Source organism: Schistocerca serialis, chromosome 5 (assembly GCF_023864345.2).
Source record: "Schistocerca serialis cubense isolate TAMUIC-IGC-003099 chromosome 5, iqSchSeri2.2, whole genome shotgun sequence".
NCBI lineage: Eukaryota > Metazoa > Arthropoda > Insecta > Orthoptera > Acrididae > Schistocerca > Schistocerca serialis.
Window position 1 is genome coordinate 398274339 of NC_064642.1, and position 13533 is coordinate 398287871.

Below are 13533 nucleotides of genomic sequence, written 5' to 3' on the forward strand. Positions count from 1 at the left end.
CTGGAACGGCGCGGCCGCTACGGTCGCAGGTTCGAATCCTGCCTCGGGCATGGATGTGTGTGATGTCCTTAGGTTAGTTAGGTTTAAGTATTCTAAGTTCTAGGGGACTGATGGCCTGAGATGTTAAGTCCCATAGTGCTCAGAGCCACATGAACCATTTTGAACTAAAGCCTCGCTCGGCAGACCCGTTGACAGAGAGAGTGACGAAATCAAATAAGCGAGACCGCAAGCGAACATTTAAGAAAGAAGTGTATAACAAGCGTAAGTTGTTGTTTGTATGCAACGTAAGAATGTCTTATTTTTCAGCGCGGAAATTAGTTCGGTAACTAATACATGTATTAGGGATCTAGTACATTTGTCCGAAAAAAATAAAAAAAACACGAAAATTCCCACTAACACAACAATGTGGAACGGAGGCTAGCGAAAGCTTAAACAGTATTCCGTTCTTGCCTTAAGCTATACTTAATTATGTACAAACAACAAAATTCCCCAGAAACAATTCTTTCTTTTTTGAGACAAGTTATGTATATTATTATTATTGATATTGTTATTATTATTGTTGACATTGACTGTAGTTATACAAATGTGGTGATAAGCATAACTGCTATTTAGCAGATGCTATTAGCTTTACATTCTCATATTTACAATTGAAATGACTTTCTCTGTTGGCTGTCGTAGACATCATAACTATATCGTTTCTCGACGCTCTATGAGCTGTATCGCTGACTGGGTTGATCACACTCCTTATTGACATTAAGGTAAAGCAGTCATCTACCCGAAGATTGGTTTCTACACCAGACAGCATTACTAGTACAGTTGCGCTACATAAATGACGTAGTAAATGGTGGGATTAACTGTAGTATTGGTGGAATTGATAAGGAAAGAAACTTAAATGAATGTGTAAGAGAGAACCTGGAAGCCCACGACGTTTCTCTGTTTTTCTGTTTGCTCGGTCGTTTGTTTTGCTCATAAATAGAACAGAACATCATTAAGCGTTAGTCCATTGTGTATTTTATATCCTTACACAATATAAATTGCATTTTATGAAAACTAAAAATTGGTTGATCGCTTAACTTCTGCGCTTTTGTGTAATCAGAGTATTTGCTTCTGATGATGCGAGTACAACTTACGTGCACAAACATAAAAGTATATTTACAATTCTTGTTTTTATTTTGTTCTCAATACAAAGTTCATCATGATCAAAAGCAATAGTGTCCTCTTATTAGTGATCAATGCGAAAGTTGTTTATGAATAACAGAAACATGGTTTATGTACGTTCGACGAAGTGTTGAAGGATGTTAGATATGTTTTGCATAGTGTTTTTTTACGTTTTTGTTGAGGAAATTCCATCTTCTAGCGCTATTTACAAAAACCATAATGTCATTGAAAAGTTTAGTTGGAAAAGCCCTCTTTCTTCGCTATTTCGATGGACATAGGAACTTACGAGGATAAAACCACTTGTTTTGACATCTTCAACCTGTTAGGAAATAGTAGGAGTGTCCAAATTAGATGGGACGCCTGTCTAAGTTCTTAGTCCTGAAAATGTTCTCTTGACTTCCATACAGCTCTGACGGAGATCTCGATTACCTTTTATAGTCAGGTATCCGGTAGGAAATCATAATACAAAATTGTTGGAATATTTGTTTAGCACTTGGAAGAACAAAGACATATGAAAAACATGAATTGATGTTCCACAATAATATTAACTTTATAGTTCATTTCCGGCTGAAGAATAAACAGATAGTCCACACAACATCAGCGAAAGTATATAACTGCACAAACGACTGTTTTTTCAAGATACGTGACCTTCTACAACTATATATTGTCCATACAAAAACACAAGCGTAATGAAATTGACAAAGAAGTTTTGAATATAAAAACGTTATGTTACTTTATAATCGAAGATTACAAGTATAAAAATGTGGAGGCGAAAAACAGTGTACAAATATGTATTGGCAGAGACTACTTTGTTACATGGACAAAAGTGTGAATGTGATGAGCAGGCCAAAAGCGGAAGGGGAGAGCAGAGAGGAGGAAGGAATCAATGGGATGAGAGCGGATAATACTTATAAGAAGCATATTAGCTATCGATGAGAAAGAATACTTACTGCTGCTTGTTGTAATTGTCCCCCAACCACAGTCTATTGACTCCTTCCTCCCCTCTGCGTCCCCCCTTTTTTGCCTGTCCAGAACAATCGGCAGTTATTTTGTCCATATGACGTAGTAGTCTGAGCCAGTACTCACTTATACATTTCTAATCTTTGAATATAACATAATATAAGCTTTATTTGTTCAAAGTTTCTTTGAGAATTTCATTATGCTCGTGTTTTTTTATAGACATGTAGTTCTAAACATCACATGTTTTTGGAAAAACCATCTTTGTGCATCTATAAATTCTCGCTGATGTCTGGACTCACTGTTTAGTCTTACATTATCTGAGGATGGCATACAAAGCCGAAAGCAGATTCAAAGCGAAATATATAAAAAAGCTATTGTAGACCATAAATACTGGAGGGAATTGGAAACATTAGATCGCCTGTCAAAATTGCTCTATATCATTTTCTGTGAGATCAAGAGAGGCTGAACAATATGAAGAATCATTCAATACGTGCACATGAAGTCAATCAAAATTATTTGTTTGTTGATAGTCGTCTACATTTAACACACTTACGCGGCTGGGAGCAGAACACCATAGTTCCTTCATTAAATGTCATGTTGCTTCATATTTTCTGATTTGTGAAGCAGTCAATCAGCCGGTAAGCAGTTCTACGAAGGAACCACCTGCTTGTATAGCGCCGGCAGGATAACTCAGCGTGTTCGGTCACAGTGCTGGCTGCTCTTTGTAATTAAAATAAAAAAAAAAAAAAACTGCGTGAAGTATTCAACGATGAACTCGAAGGGGTGTCCTGTGACGTCCGCCCAGACCAAATTCAAGGAACAATGACGAACGAAATGAAAGGAAAAATAGCGTAACGCGCAACGCTCTACCTTACAACTCAGGGAGGTTAGCCATAGCGGATCGAATCCGCGCTGCTGAGCCTTAATGTGGGTTTTGGGCGGTTTCCCACACTTGGTTAGGCAAATGCTGGGTTGGTCCCCAAATTCTGCCTCAGAGCATACGATACAAACACAATTACAATATGAAGACACGCAACATATGGTGCATTACATTGACGCCTACGACACAGGAAGAGCATCTGGCGACAAGGTTGAAGTAATAATATAAAAACTTCACAAATCTTGCAAAAAGCGCACACTGTACTAGGCCGTATAAACGCTTTCGAATACAAAGAAAAAAAAAGTTTAACATGGAACCCTAACGTCAGCGCAACTTAACGTCTTTACTTTTGCAAGCGGCTTCCTTTGCTGTGAGTTACGTCAAATGCGACAAACAAATTCTGTCAGACACTAGTCCTAACGACTACTGATCCGATACTTGATATTATATGCATACATGTCGCAGTTTCTCGTATGATCTCTGGAAAATTTGCAGTAACGTTTAAGTAATATTGTTGACGTCGATTAAAAGTCACTTTAAATGTTTTTTCTACCCACTGCAATACCTGCTTTCGTAACCGAAGCTGCTAATGTATGCTAGTGCTGTGATGTTCGATCTGTAGGTCTCCCTGCATTTAAAACTCACAGTGATGACCTGTAGGGGCGACTGCTTGCGTTCGTAGCATATTTGAACTCGATATTGCCCTATGGAGTAAACTGCTGTTGTAGTGCAGTTAAAGTCGAAAAGTCAATATCTTGCAGTAGCCTCTTCAGCGATCTTCAGATTCTTACACTTGTGTGCCAATATAGTCCCTCTCAAATGGCATTTGTAGTTAATAATAAGACTGAATTTAAAATGCACTGTGAAATTCATAACCATAATACTAAAAGTACAATGCTGTGTAAAACTTAAAGAAGAAAGTAATATTCTCATGATGTGTCACTTCCAAGTAACGTAGATCGATGAAGCTTGGGTTGTACACAGGAAGAGCTGTTAACATTATACACTCCTGGAAATTGAAATAAGAACACCGTGAATTCATTGTCCCAGGAAGGGGAAACTTTATTGACACATTCCTGGGGTCAGATACATCACATGATCACACTGACAGAACCACAGGCACATAGACACAGGCAACAGAGCATGCACAATGTCGGCACTAGTACAGTGTATATCCACCTTTCGCAGCAATGCAGGCTGCTATTCTCCCATGGAGACGATCGTAGAGATGCTGGATGTAGTCCTGTGGAATGGCTTGCCATGCCATTTCCACCTGGCGCCTCAGTTGGACCAGCGTTCGTGCTGGACGTGCAGACCGCGTGAGACGACGCTTCATCCAGTCCCAAACATGCTCAATGGGGGACAGATCCGGAGATCTTGCTGGCCAGGGTAGTTGACTTACACCTTCTAGAGCACGTTGGGTGGCACGGGATACATGCGGACATGCATTGTCCTGTTGGAACAGCAAGTTCCCTTGCCGGTCTAGGAATGGTAGGACGATGGGTTCGATGACGGTTTGGATGTACCGTGCACTATTCAGTGTCCCCTCGACGATCACCAGTGGTGTATGGCCAGTGTAGGAGATCGCTCCCCACACCATGATGCCGGGTGTTGGCCCTGTGTGCCTCGGTCGTATGCAGTCCTGATTGTGGCGCTCACCTGCACGGCGCCAAACACGCATACGACCATCATTGGCACCAAGGCAGAAGCGACTCATTGCTGAAGACGACACGTCTCCATTCGTCCCTCCATTCACGCCTGTCGCGACACCACTGGAGGCGGGCTGCACGATGTTGGGGCGTGAGCGGAAGACGGCCTAACGGTGTGCGGGACCGTAGCCCAGCTTCATGGAGACGGTTGCGAATGGTCCTCGCCGATACCACAGGAGCAACAGTGTCCCTAATTTGCTGGGAAGTGGCGGTGCGGTCCCCTACGGCACTGCGTAGGATCCTACGGTCTTGGCGTGCATCCGTGCGTCGCTGCGGTCCGGTCCCAGGTCGACGGGCACGTGCACCTTCCGGCGACCACTGGCGACAACATCGATGTACTGTGGAGACCTCACGCCCCACGTGTTGAGCAATTCGGCGGTACGTCCACCCGGCCTCCCGCATGCCCACTATACGCCCTCGCTCAAAGTCCGTCAACTGCACATACGGTTCACGTCCACGCTGTCGTGGCATGCTACCAGTGTTAAAGACTGCGATGGAGCTCCGTATGCCACGGCAAACTGGCTGACACTGACGGCGGCGGTGCACAAATGCTGCGCAGCTAGCGCCATTCGACGGCCAACACCGCGGTTCCTGGTGTGTCCGCTGTGCCGTGCGTGTGATCATTGCTTGTACAGCCCTCTCGCAGTGTCCGGAGCAAGTATGGTGGGTGTGACACACCGGTGTCAATGTGTTCTTTTTTCCATTTCCAGGAGTGTAGTAAGGAGGAAGCTGAAAGAAATATGCAATGAGACGAACAGAAGAGACACTTTTATTCAAAGACAGTAACTATACTGGGGTCACCGCGATTCCTGATGATCCCTTGGACATAACAAAAGGCAGAAGACGCGTCTTAAGCCGAGTGTGTGATTACTCGACACCTGATTATATGCATCATAACAACCTTAAAATATGCAGTGCAAATATGCATGAAAAATGCTTAAAAATGCATGAAAAGTGTCGAAATGTGCACGATCAAATAATAAAAAAACATGGTAGTTACAGCGCGCATTATATCTCAAAGTCGAACCTCTGCATATCAATTACGTTGAAGAGCGCCGGCCGCGCGAAAAATCGATACATTTAGAACACTGATATCATTTTCTGAATACTTTCTGGTATGTAGGGAAGGAAGCCTTTATGGGATTTTTTTCTAAGAATCTGCAAAATGGAGACGCATACCGTGTTTCAAGAATTGTTCCTTCTTTGCTGTTGTTGTCGGTAACAAGCGGATGCGATGCGAGTGAGTTGCAGCGAAACAATCGGTATGTACAGGACCAACTTCGAGATATATCGCACGCAGAGGGGCACTCTCGAACACTCCGGAATATTTTATCTAAAAAACAACATACGATCTGAATTTTTATGAACAGCATTAACTTTTAATTGATGCTATTGGACCAAAGCATTTTTTGCAATTTATTTTACAATTTTCTACTATTTTAAACGTAAACATATATTTACAATCAAAAACAGTCTTCATCACAATTTATTTATTACGGTGGTGATTTACCACCAGAAGGAGGTTCTTACTCATTGGTCTGAAGATGACCACAGTAGTGGTCGAAACCGGTCACCGTAATAAATAAATTGTGATCAAGACTGTTTCTGATAGTAAATGTTTGTAACACATTGATCACTGTTCACTCCCACAATGTATTCAAAAGTAAGTAAACGTAAACGACCAAGTACTGTTCCAAATGTTCGGTAGTAGGATTGAGTCTTCGATCACTCAAAACATTTTTATGGACCGTTACCGTTCTATATCAACTGAGGTAACTGGTCAGCATTTGAATTTGGGTGCTATGTTGGCACTTATTGTTTCTGGTAAAAGTTCACGCGGCTGTTGATAAAACTATCAATTTGGCACAAGGTTTCAAAGCCTGGATTATTGTTTAAAATTATTTCAAACTTTTCTTTAAGTTTTCTTAGGAATCCTTCCGGCAATGAGGAGTTCACAAGAATAATTTTATTCACTAGCTAAATACATTCATTCAGCGCTAAACCTTGAGTCTCAAGCTTTTTAATGTTGTTGTTGTTGAGGTCTTCAGTCCAGAGACCGGTTTGATGCAGCTCTCCATGCTACTCTATCCTGTGCAAGCTTCGTCATATCCCAGTACCTACTGCAACCTACATCCTTCTGAATCTGCTTAGTGTATTCATCTCTTGGTGTCCCTCTACGATTTTTACCTTCCACGCTGTCCTCCAATACTAAACTGATGATCCCTTGATGCGTCAGAACATGTCCTACCAACCGATCCCTTCTTCTAGTCAACTTGTGCCACAAATTTCTCTTCTCCCCAATTTTGTTCAATACTTCCTCATTAGTTATGTGATCTACCCACCTAATCTTCAGCATTTTTCTGTAGCACCATATTTCGAAAGCTTCTATTCTCTTCTTGAGTATACTACTTATAGCCCAGGTTTCATTTCCACACATTGCTAGACTCCATACAAATATTTTCAGAGAAGACTTCCTGACACATAAATCCATACTCGATGTTAACAAATTTCTCTTCTTCAGAAACGCTTTCCTTGCCATTGCCAGTCTACATTTTATATCCTCTCTACTTCGATCATCATTAGTTATTTTGCTCCCCAATTAGCAAAACTCATTTACTACTTTAAGTGTCTCATTTCCTAATCTAACTCCCTCAGCATCACCCGAGTTAATACTTGGCAGGTATATGGGAAAAATGAGTGCTTATCACAGCAATGTCTTTTTTAATGCTGGAATCATTAAAAGCTTCCTTGCACTGGCTAACTGGCAAAGCCTCTGCATTATCGAAGTCGTTTACTATCCCTCCAATGATCTCGAAATGTTCGTTGTAAAACAACACAGTTTCGACCCACGTACGCTAACGAATTACCACTGGTTCGAGAGGTAAAAGTACATTTGGCAGTTTTTCTTTGTAGATCTTGATAGGAGCAGGAGCCTCCAGAAACACTTTCTTTGTTGATGAAATCTGTTTATTTACATTCACACACGTGGAAAGTACTTCTTCAGCAAGGCGATGTACTCAATGAGCAAAGCACGTCACATTAATCTAATTGGGATAAAATACTCGGAGGGCTTTTCCTGCTTTGATCATATAGGGAGTAGCATCTGAAACAAACACAATTCCATCTACAGAAGATTCTGGAAATATTTTTCTTGTACCCTCATTCACAAATCTGGCGATCGTAGAATGATTTAAAAGTTCTTTGCAGGCCACTAAATAGGAAGAAGAAGGCCCTTCTTTTAAAGCACCAACAATTAAATTTGCAGTGTAACGGCCACAAGTGTCTGTAGTTTGTCGATTGAACTCCAGATAAAGTTGTCCTTGAGTTCATTGCGTATTTCTTCCAGAACATTTACGTAAATTGTCGGTATGTAATTTTTACACGATGTTGATTCATCTGGTATATTTTGATTTAAGCAATATTTGCGCAGGAAGCCTTTGAGGATAGGGTTTGTAACTTTGTGGAGAGGAATATTGCTTGCAACGAATGCTTCATATAAATCCACGTTAAACCGACTTATTTGGTTACCTTTGGACAAATTACAGCTACTGCAACATGCTGTTCTCAGAAGTTGTTGTCATGGTGCTTTCTTCTGCTTTCCTGTCATATGAAGACTTGTCTTAACATGCTGGTGTATTTGAAACTTGTTTTTGCACGAAACGATGTTCTCGCAAACTCGGCAATATAAAACAATTCCGTCGTATGTAAATGTTCCTGGATGTTGAGGTATCCATGAAAGGTTTCTTTTTTTTTTCGGGCAGCATAGCGCACAACACATTACACACTACACGTCGTAAACACTTTCAGCTATGTACAAGTAAAGAGAAAGCTAAACTGAAACAATGGAAGTGCGACTAAAAGCTTGCTTAGTTTAATGTAATTGTTGCCAACGCTTACGGTATGGCAGCGGAAGGGATTAACGGGGGACGTGGGCGCAGGAGCATTGACTCTGCCCGTTCTTGATCCTCTTCTGTAATGATTTCGCTAGGCAGTGGCATCTCGATTAGCGATTGCACGCAGTTCTAGGTCGCGGTCATTCTGTGAGACATCAAAACTAGATGGAGCTAGAGACTTCGCGACAAAATTTTTAAAATATTGTAAACATAGAGCGAAAATATTCATCGTCACTAGTTTTTACTTAAAATATGCAATAACCGGTGGAAAGGAGAAAATATACAAATGCACATGCAGCATGCAAATGCATATAATCCGGTCTCTAGTGATTACCATGGACGGCAATTCGTGCTCTGCAGTGTACCCCCATGCTGGAAAGGAATTCTTGTGGTAGGTCTTTCCATTCCTCCACCAGGGCGGTTGACAATTACTGGATGACCATTGGTGCATGCGGATTGATGCATGTGGAAGTCTCCCCAACGTATCCCACGACGTGCTCCGAGGGAAATAAGTCGAAGGAGCGAGCATTCGTGGAGGGGATTAACCGGGGTCGCGAGTATTCCCCAAATACCCTCTCGTTCCAAGAGGTCCTCCACCTAAGCTTTTCGATGCGGTCGCGCATTGTCATGGGCGTACAGTGTCCGAAGATTTGGAGGTTCAAAACATGGTTCAAATGGCTCTGAGCACTATGGGACTTAACATCTGAGGTCATCAGTCCCCTAGAACTTAGAACTACTTAAACCTAACTAACCGAAGGACATCACACACATCTATGCCCGAAGCAGGATTCGAACCTGCGCCCGTAGCGATCGCGCGGTTCCTGACTGAAGCGCCTAGAACCGCTCGGCCACTTCGGCCGGCGATTTGGAGGTCAGTAAGACCATGCAGCATTATGCTTCCCCAAACTATGACTCCTGGATAACAAAAACGAACATGTTCAACAGTGCTGGACGTATCCTCATACGGCGAAAGATGAAAACACGTAATGCGGCCAGGAACATTGCACCTTTCATGCTATTCGAGAGGAACGGTTTAAGCTCTGCCCTCGAATTCTCCTTTCCCCTTTCCCTCATTTCATTCTCGACTTTAAACTGAGATTACAAAAGTCATGGGATACCTCCTAATATCGTGTCTGATCTCCTTTTAACCGGCGTAGTGCAGCAACTCGACGTGTCATAGATTCAGCAAGTCGATGGAAGCCCCTGCAGAAATACTTAGCCATACTGACTCTAAAACCCACCATTATTGCGAAAGCGTTGCCGGTGCAAGATTTTGTGCATAAACAGACCTCTCGATTATGTGCCGTCAATGTTGGATGTGATTCTGTCAGGCGATCTGGGTAGCCAAATCATTCGCTCAAACTGTCCAGAATCTTCTTCCGACCAATCGCGAACAATTTTGGGATCAGTGGCATGGCGCATTGTCATCCATGAAAATTTGGAAACATGACGTCCATGATGATGATGATGATGAGTCCCATACTCATTTACAGAGCGTAGGGGAGAGACGCGGGAGACCCGCGCCGCCTAACTAGGCAAGGTCCTTGTGGAGGTGGTTTGCCATTGCCTTCCTTCGACCGTAATGGGGATGAATGATGATGATGAAGACGACACAACAATAACCAGTCATCTCGAGGCAGGAAAAATTCCTGACCCCGCCGGGAATCGAATCCGAAACCCCGTGCTCGGGAAACGAGAACGCTACCGCGAGACCATGAGCTGCGGATGAATGGTTGCAAATGGTCTCCAAGCAGCCGAACATAACCATTTCCAGTCAACGATCGGTTCAGTTGGACCAGAGGACACAGTCCATTACATGGAAACACAGGCTACACCGTTATGGAGCCACTACAAGCTTGGCCGGCCGGGGTGGCCGAGCGGTTCTAGGCGCTACAGTCTGGAACCGCGCGACCGCTACGGTCGCTGGTTCGAATCCTGCTTCGGGCATGGATGTGTGTGATGTCCTTAGGTTAGTTAGGTTTAAGTAGTTCTAAAGTTCTAGGGGACTGATGACCACAGCAGTTAAGTCCCATAGTGTTCAGAGCCATTTGAACCATCTTTGAACTACATGCTTGCAAAATGCCTTGCTGCCAACTTGGATCCACGGGTTTGTGAGGTCTGCATCACACTCGAACCTTACGAGTAACTCTTACCAACTAAATCGGGACTCACTTGAGCAGGCCAAGGTTTTCCAGTCGTCTAGGTTCCAACCGATATGATTACGACCCCAGGAGCAAGCGATGTAGATCTTTTAGCAAAGACACACGCGTCAGTCGTCTGCTGCCAAAGCCTATTAAATGGCGCCGCACGGTCCTACCGGATACGTTCATCATAGTCCCACACTGATTTCTGTCGTTACTTCACGCAATGTTCCTTGTCTCTTATCTCTGACAATTCTACGCCGCGCGGGCTTAGGCGAGCGGTCTACGGCGCTGCAGTCATGGACTGTGCGGAGGTTCGAGTCCTCCCTCGGGCGTGGGTGTTTGTGTTTGTCCTTAGGATAATTTAGGTTAAGCAGTGTGTAAGCTTAGGGACTGATGACCTTAGCAGTTAAGTCCCATAAGATTTCACACACATTTGAACATTTTTTTGACAACTCTACGCAAACGCCGCTGCTGTCGGTCGTCAAGAGCAGGTCGTCGGTCACTGCGTTGTTCGTGGTGAGAGGTATGCCCGAAATTTGGTATCCTTGGCACTCTTCTGACACTGTGGATCTCGGAATACTGAATTCCCTAACGATTTTCGATATGCAAACTCTCTTAACTCCTTTCGTGCGGACATAATCACGTCGGAAACGTTTCCACACGAGTCACCTGAGTACAAATGACAGCTCCGCCAATGCACTGCCCTTTTATACCTTGTTTACGCATTACTACCGCCATCTGTACATTTGCACATCACTATCCCATGATTTTTGTCACCTCAGAGTAATAACACAAAATGCAGCTACACTGCATAAGAACACAGCACATAGACATAAACGACAGAGCTACACAAAATGGCTCTGAGCACTATGGAACTTAACACCTGAGGTCATCAGCCGCGTAGAACTTAGAACTACTTAAACCTAACTAACCTAAGGACATCACACACATCCATGCCCGCGGCAGGATTCGAACCTGCGACCGGAGCAGTCGCGCGGTTCCGGACTGAAGCGCCTAGGATCGCTCGGCCACCGCGGCCGGCACACAGCTACACAATATGCATGCAATTCATAACAAGTTGGTCGAAGGCAACGGTAAACAAATTCCGCGACGCGACGAGCCTGCCCAGGACAGCAATGCGATATTCCCATATTCTCCCGGAAGTTCACTGGTGAATATGGGATTGAATTATACTCTGGACAGCATCCAATAGCAACACCTATGTCGTAAATTGTTAAGTGCAACCATAAACTCGTGTTTCCGCTGAGTACTTAAGTACCTTTATATAACACATTACTCAAATCAGCGAGTCTCTGTACTTATACAAGGTATCAAATATAGACGTCACCGAAGGCAAAATTATACATCACATAGACGAAGTTACTAACGATTAAAATCGTTTCTTTATGCCCGAGGATGGACATGAAGCATAGACGTTTTCGTTACTGGCATCTAGTCTTGGTAGCACGACCAACTGCAGCGGCGTTGTTGCGTTGTCCAGATTTCCGTTGGCTCTACATTTATCAGGTTTCCTCATTCCAGTTTAAACGCACCATGTTCAGACCTTCACAGGGCCTCGCCGCGGTCAATGCCGGTACGGCAGGGACCTACGACTGCCTAGCAAGTAAGATTGTTGTTATCATACGTACGATAACGACGCCTCTCCCTGCGCGCCGCGTCCTGCCCCCTAGACGGCCGGGTGTCTTCACTGTTGCCTGGCATCTTGCGGACTGGAACCCACACGACTCGCACAGCACGCCCCACCTCGCGCGCTGTTGGCTTTCCGTGCCTCTTCCGCCTTCGAGGGCAGAGGGTATAATTACTTACTGGCGGTAAACACTATCTCATAAATAAAGGAACCTCACTTTCTGAGTAAGATTTCTGCACATCCCTCCGATACAGACCGAGCGAGGTGGCGCAGTGGTTAAGAAAATGGACTCGCATTAAGTGGGACATTGGTTCAAATCCCCATTGGGCCATGCTGATTTAGATTTTCCATAGTTTCTGAGTGGTTTCATTCATGGTGTATTTCATTTAGAAATATACGAGGTGTGCGGGACAAGTAATGAAACTGTTCTGTTATCAATCAAAGTTTCTTCTTCCAAACAACAATATTGTACCCTTCAAAGTACTTCCCATCGGAAGCTAAACACTGGCAGAGTCATTATTCCCAGTCTTGGTAGCAGCGCTGGAAAGCTTCAAGTGGTAGGGCCTTTAATATCTCGGTCACATTCCTTTTAATGTTCTCCAGAGCCCCAAAATGAAGTACTTTTAAGACATTTTTTAAATTCTGGAAAAGCAAAAAGTCACAAAGGCTCAGATCGGATAAACAAGGGGACTGTGGAACAACAGGAATGTTTTTTGAGATAAAAAAATTACGTGATGGAAGCGAGCGTGTGACATGGGGCGTTGTCATGACGCAGCATCCACTTGTCTGCAATGTCCGGTAACATATCTTTGTAAAAATATCTGTGTAAAACAAGAGACTGACAATTTGTCATGGGGGAACAAATTCTTTATGGATGATATCCCTACTGTCAAGAAAGCAAATCAGCATTGCTTCGATCTTTGATTTAATCATTCGAGCTTTTTATTGATCGAAGAGATGTCCCAGTGTGTCACTCCTCACTTAGCCGCTTTGTCTCAGGATTGTACTCAGAAATCCATGATTCATCACCTGTGATCTCACGACTGAACCATCGTCGTCATTGGCAGTTCTCTCAAGAAGATCAACACACACGTTTATTTGATTGTCCTTCTCCTCAATTCTGAGGTTTCTTTTCGGTACC

General features: G+C 43.5%; 1 protein-coding gene across 2 annotated transcripts in view; it reads right to left on the reverse strand.

The window, feature by feature from the left end:
- The window catches only part of LOC126480983 (peptidoglycan recognition protein 1-like), a 66039-nt gene extending 53529 nt beyond the window's left edge, over positions 1-12510 (reverse strand). Inside the window, exon 1 of one of the 2 annotated variants that reach the window (XM_050104419.1) lies at positions 12394-12510. In XM_050104419.1, coding sequence (XP_049960376.1) covers positions 12394-12466 — 73 coding nt within the window. In that variant the 5' untranslated portion in view covers positions 12467-12510. Of the gene's footprint in view, positions 1-12297; positions 12320-12393 lie in introns of those variants that run through there. The other variant, XM_050104420.1, reaches the window with a different exon arrangement.
- Positions 12511-13533: the final 1023 nt, after the last annotated feature.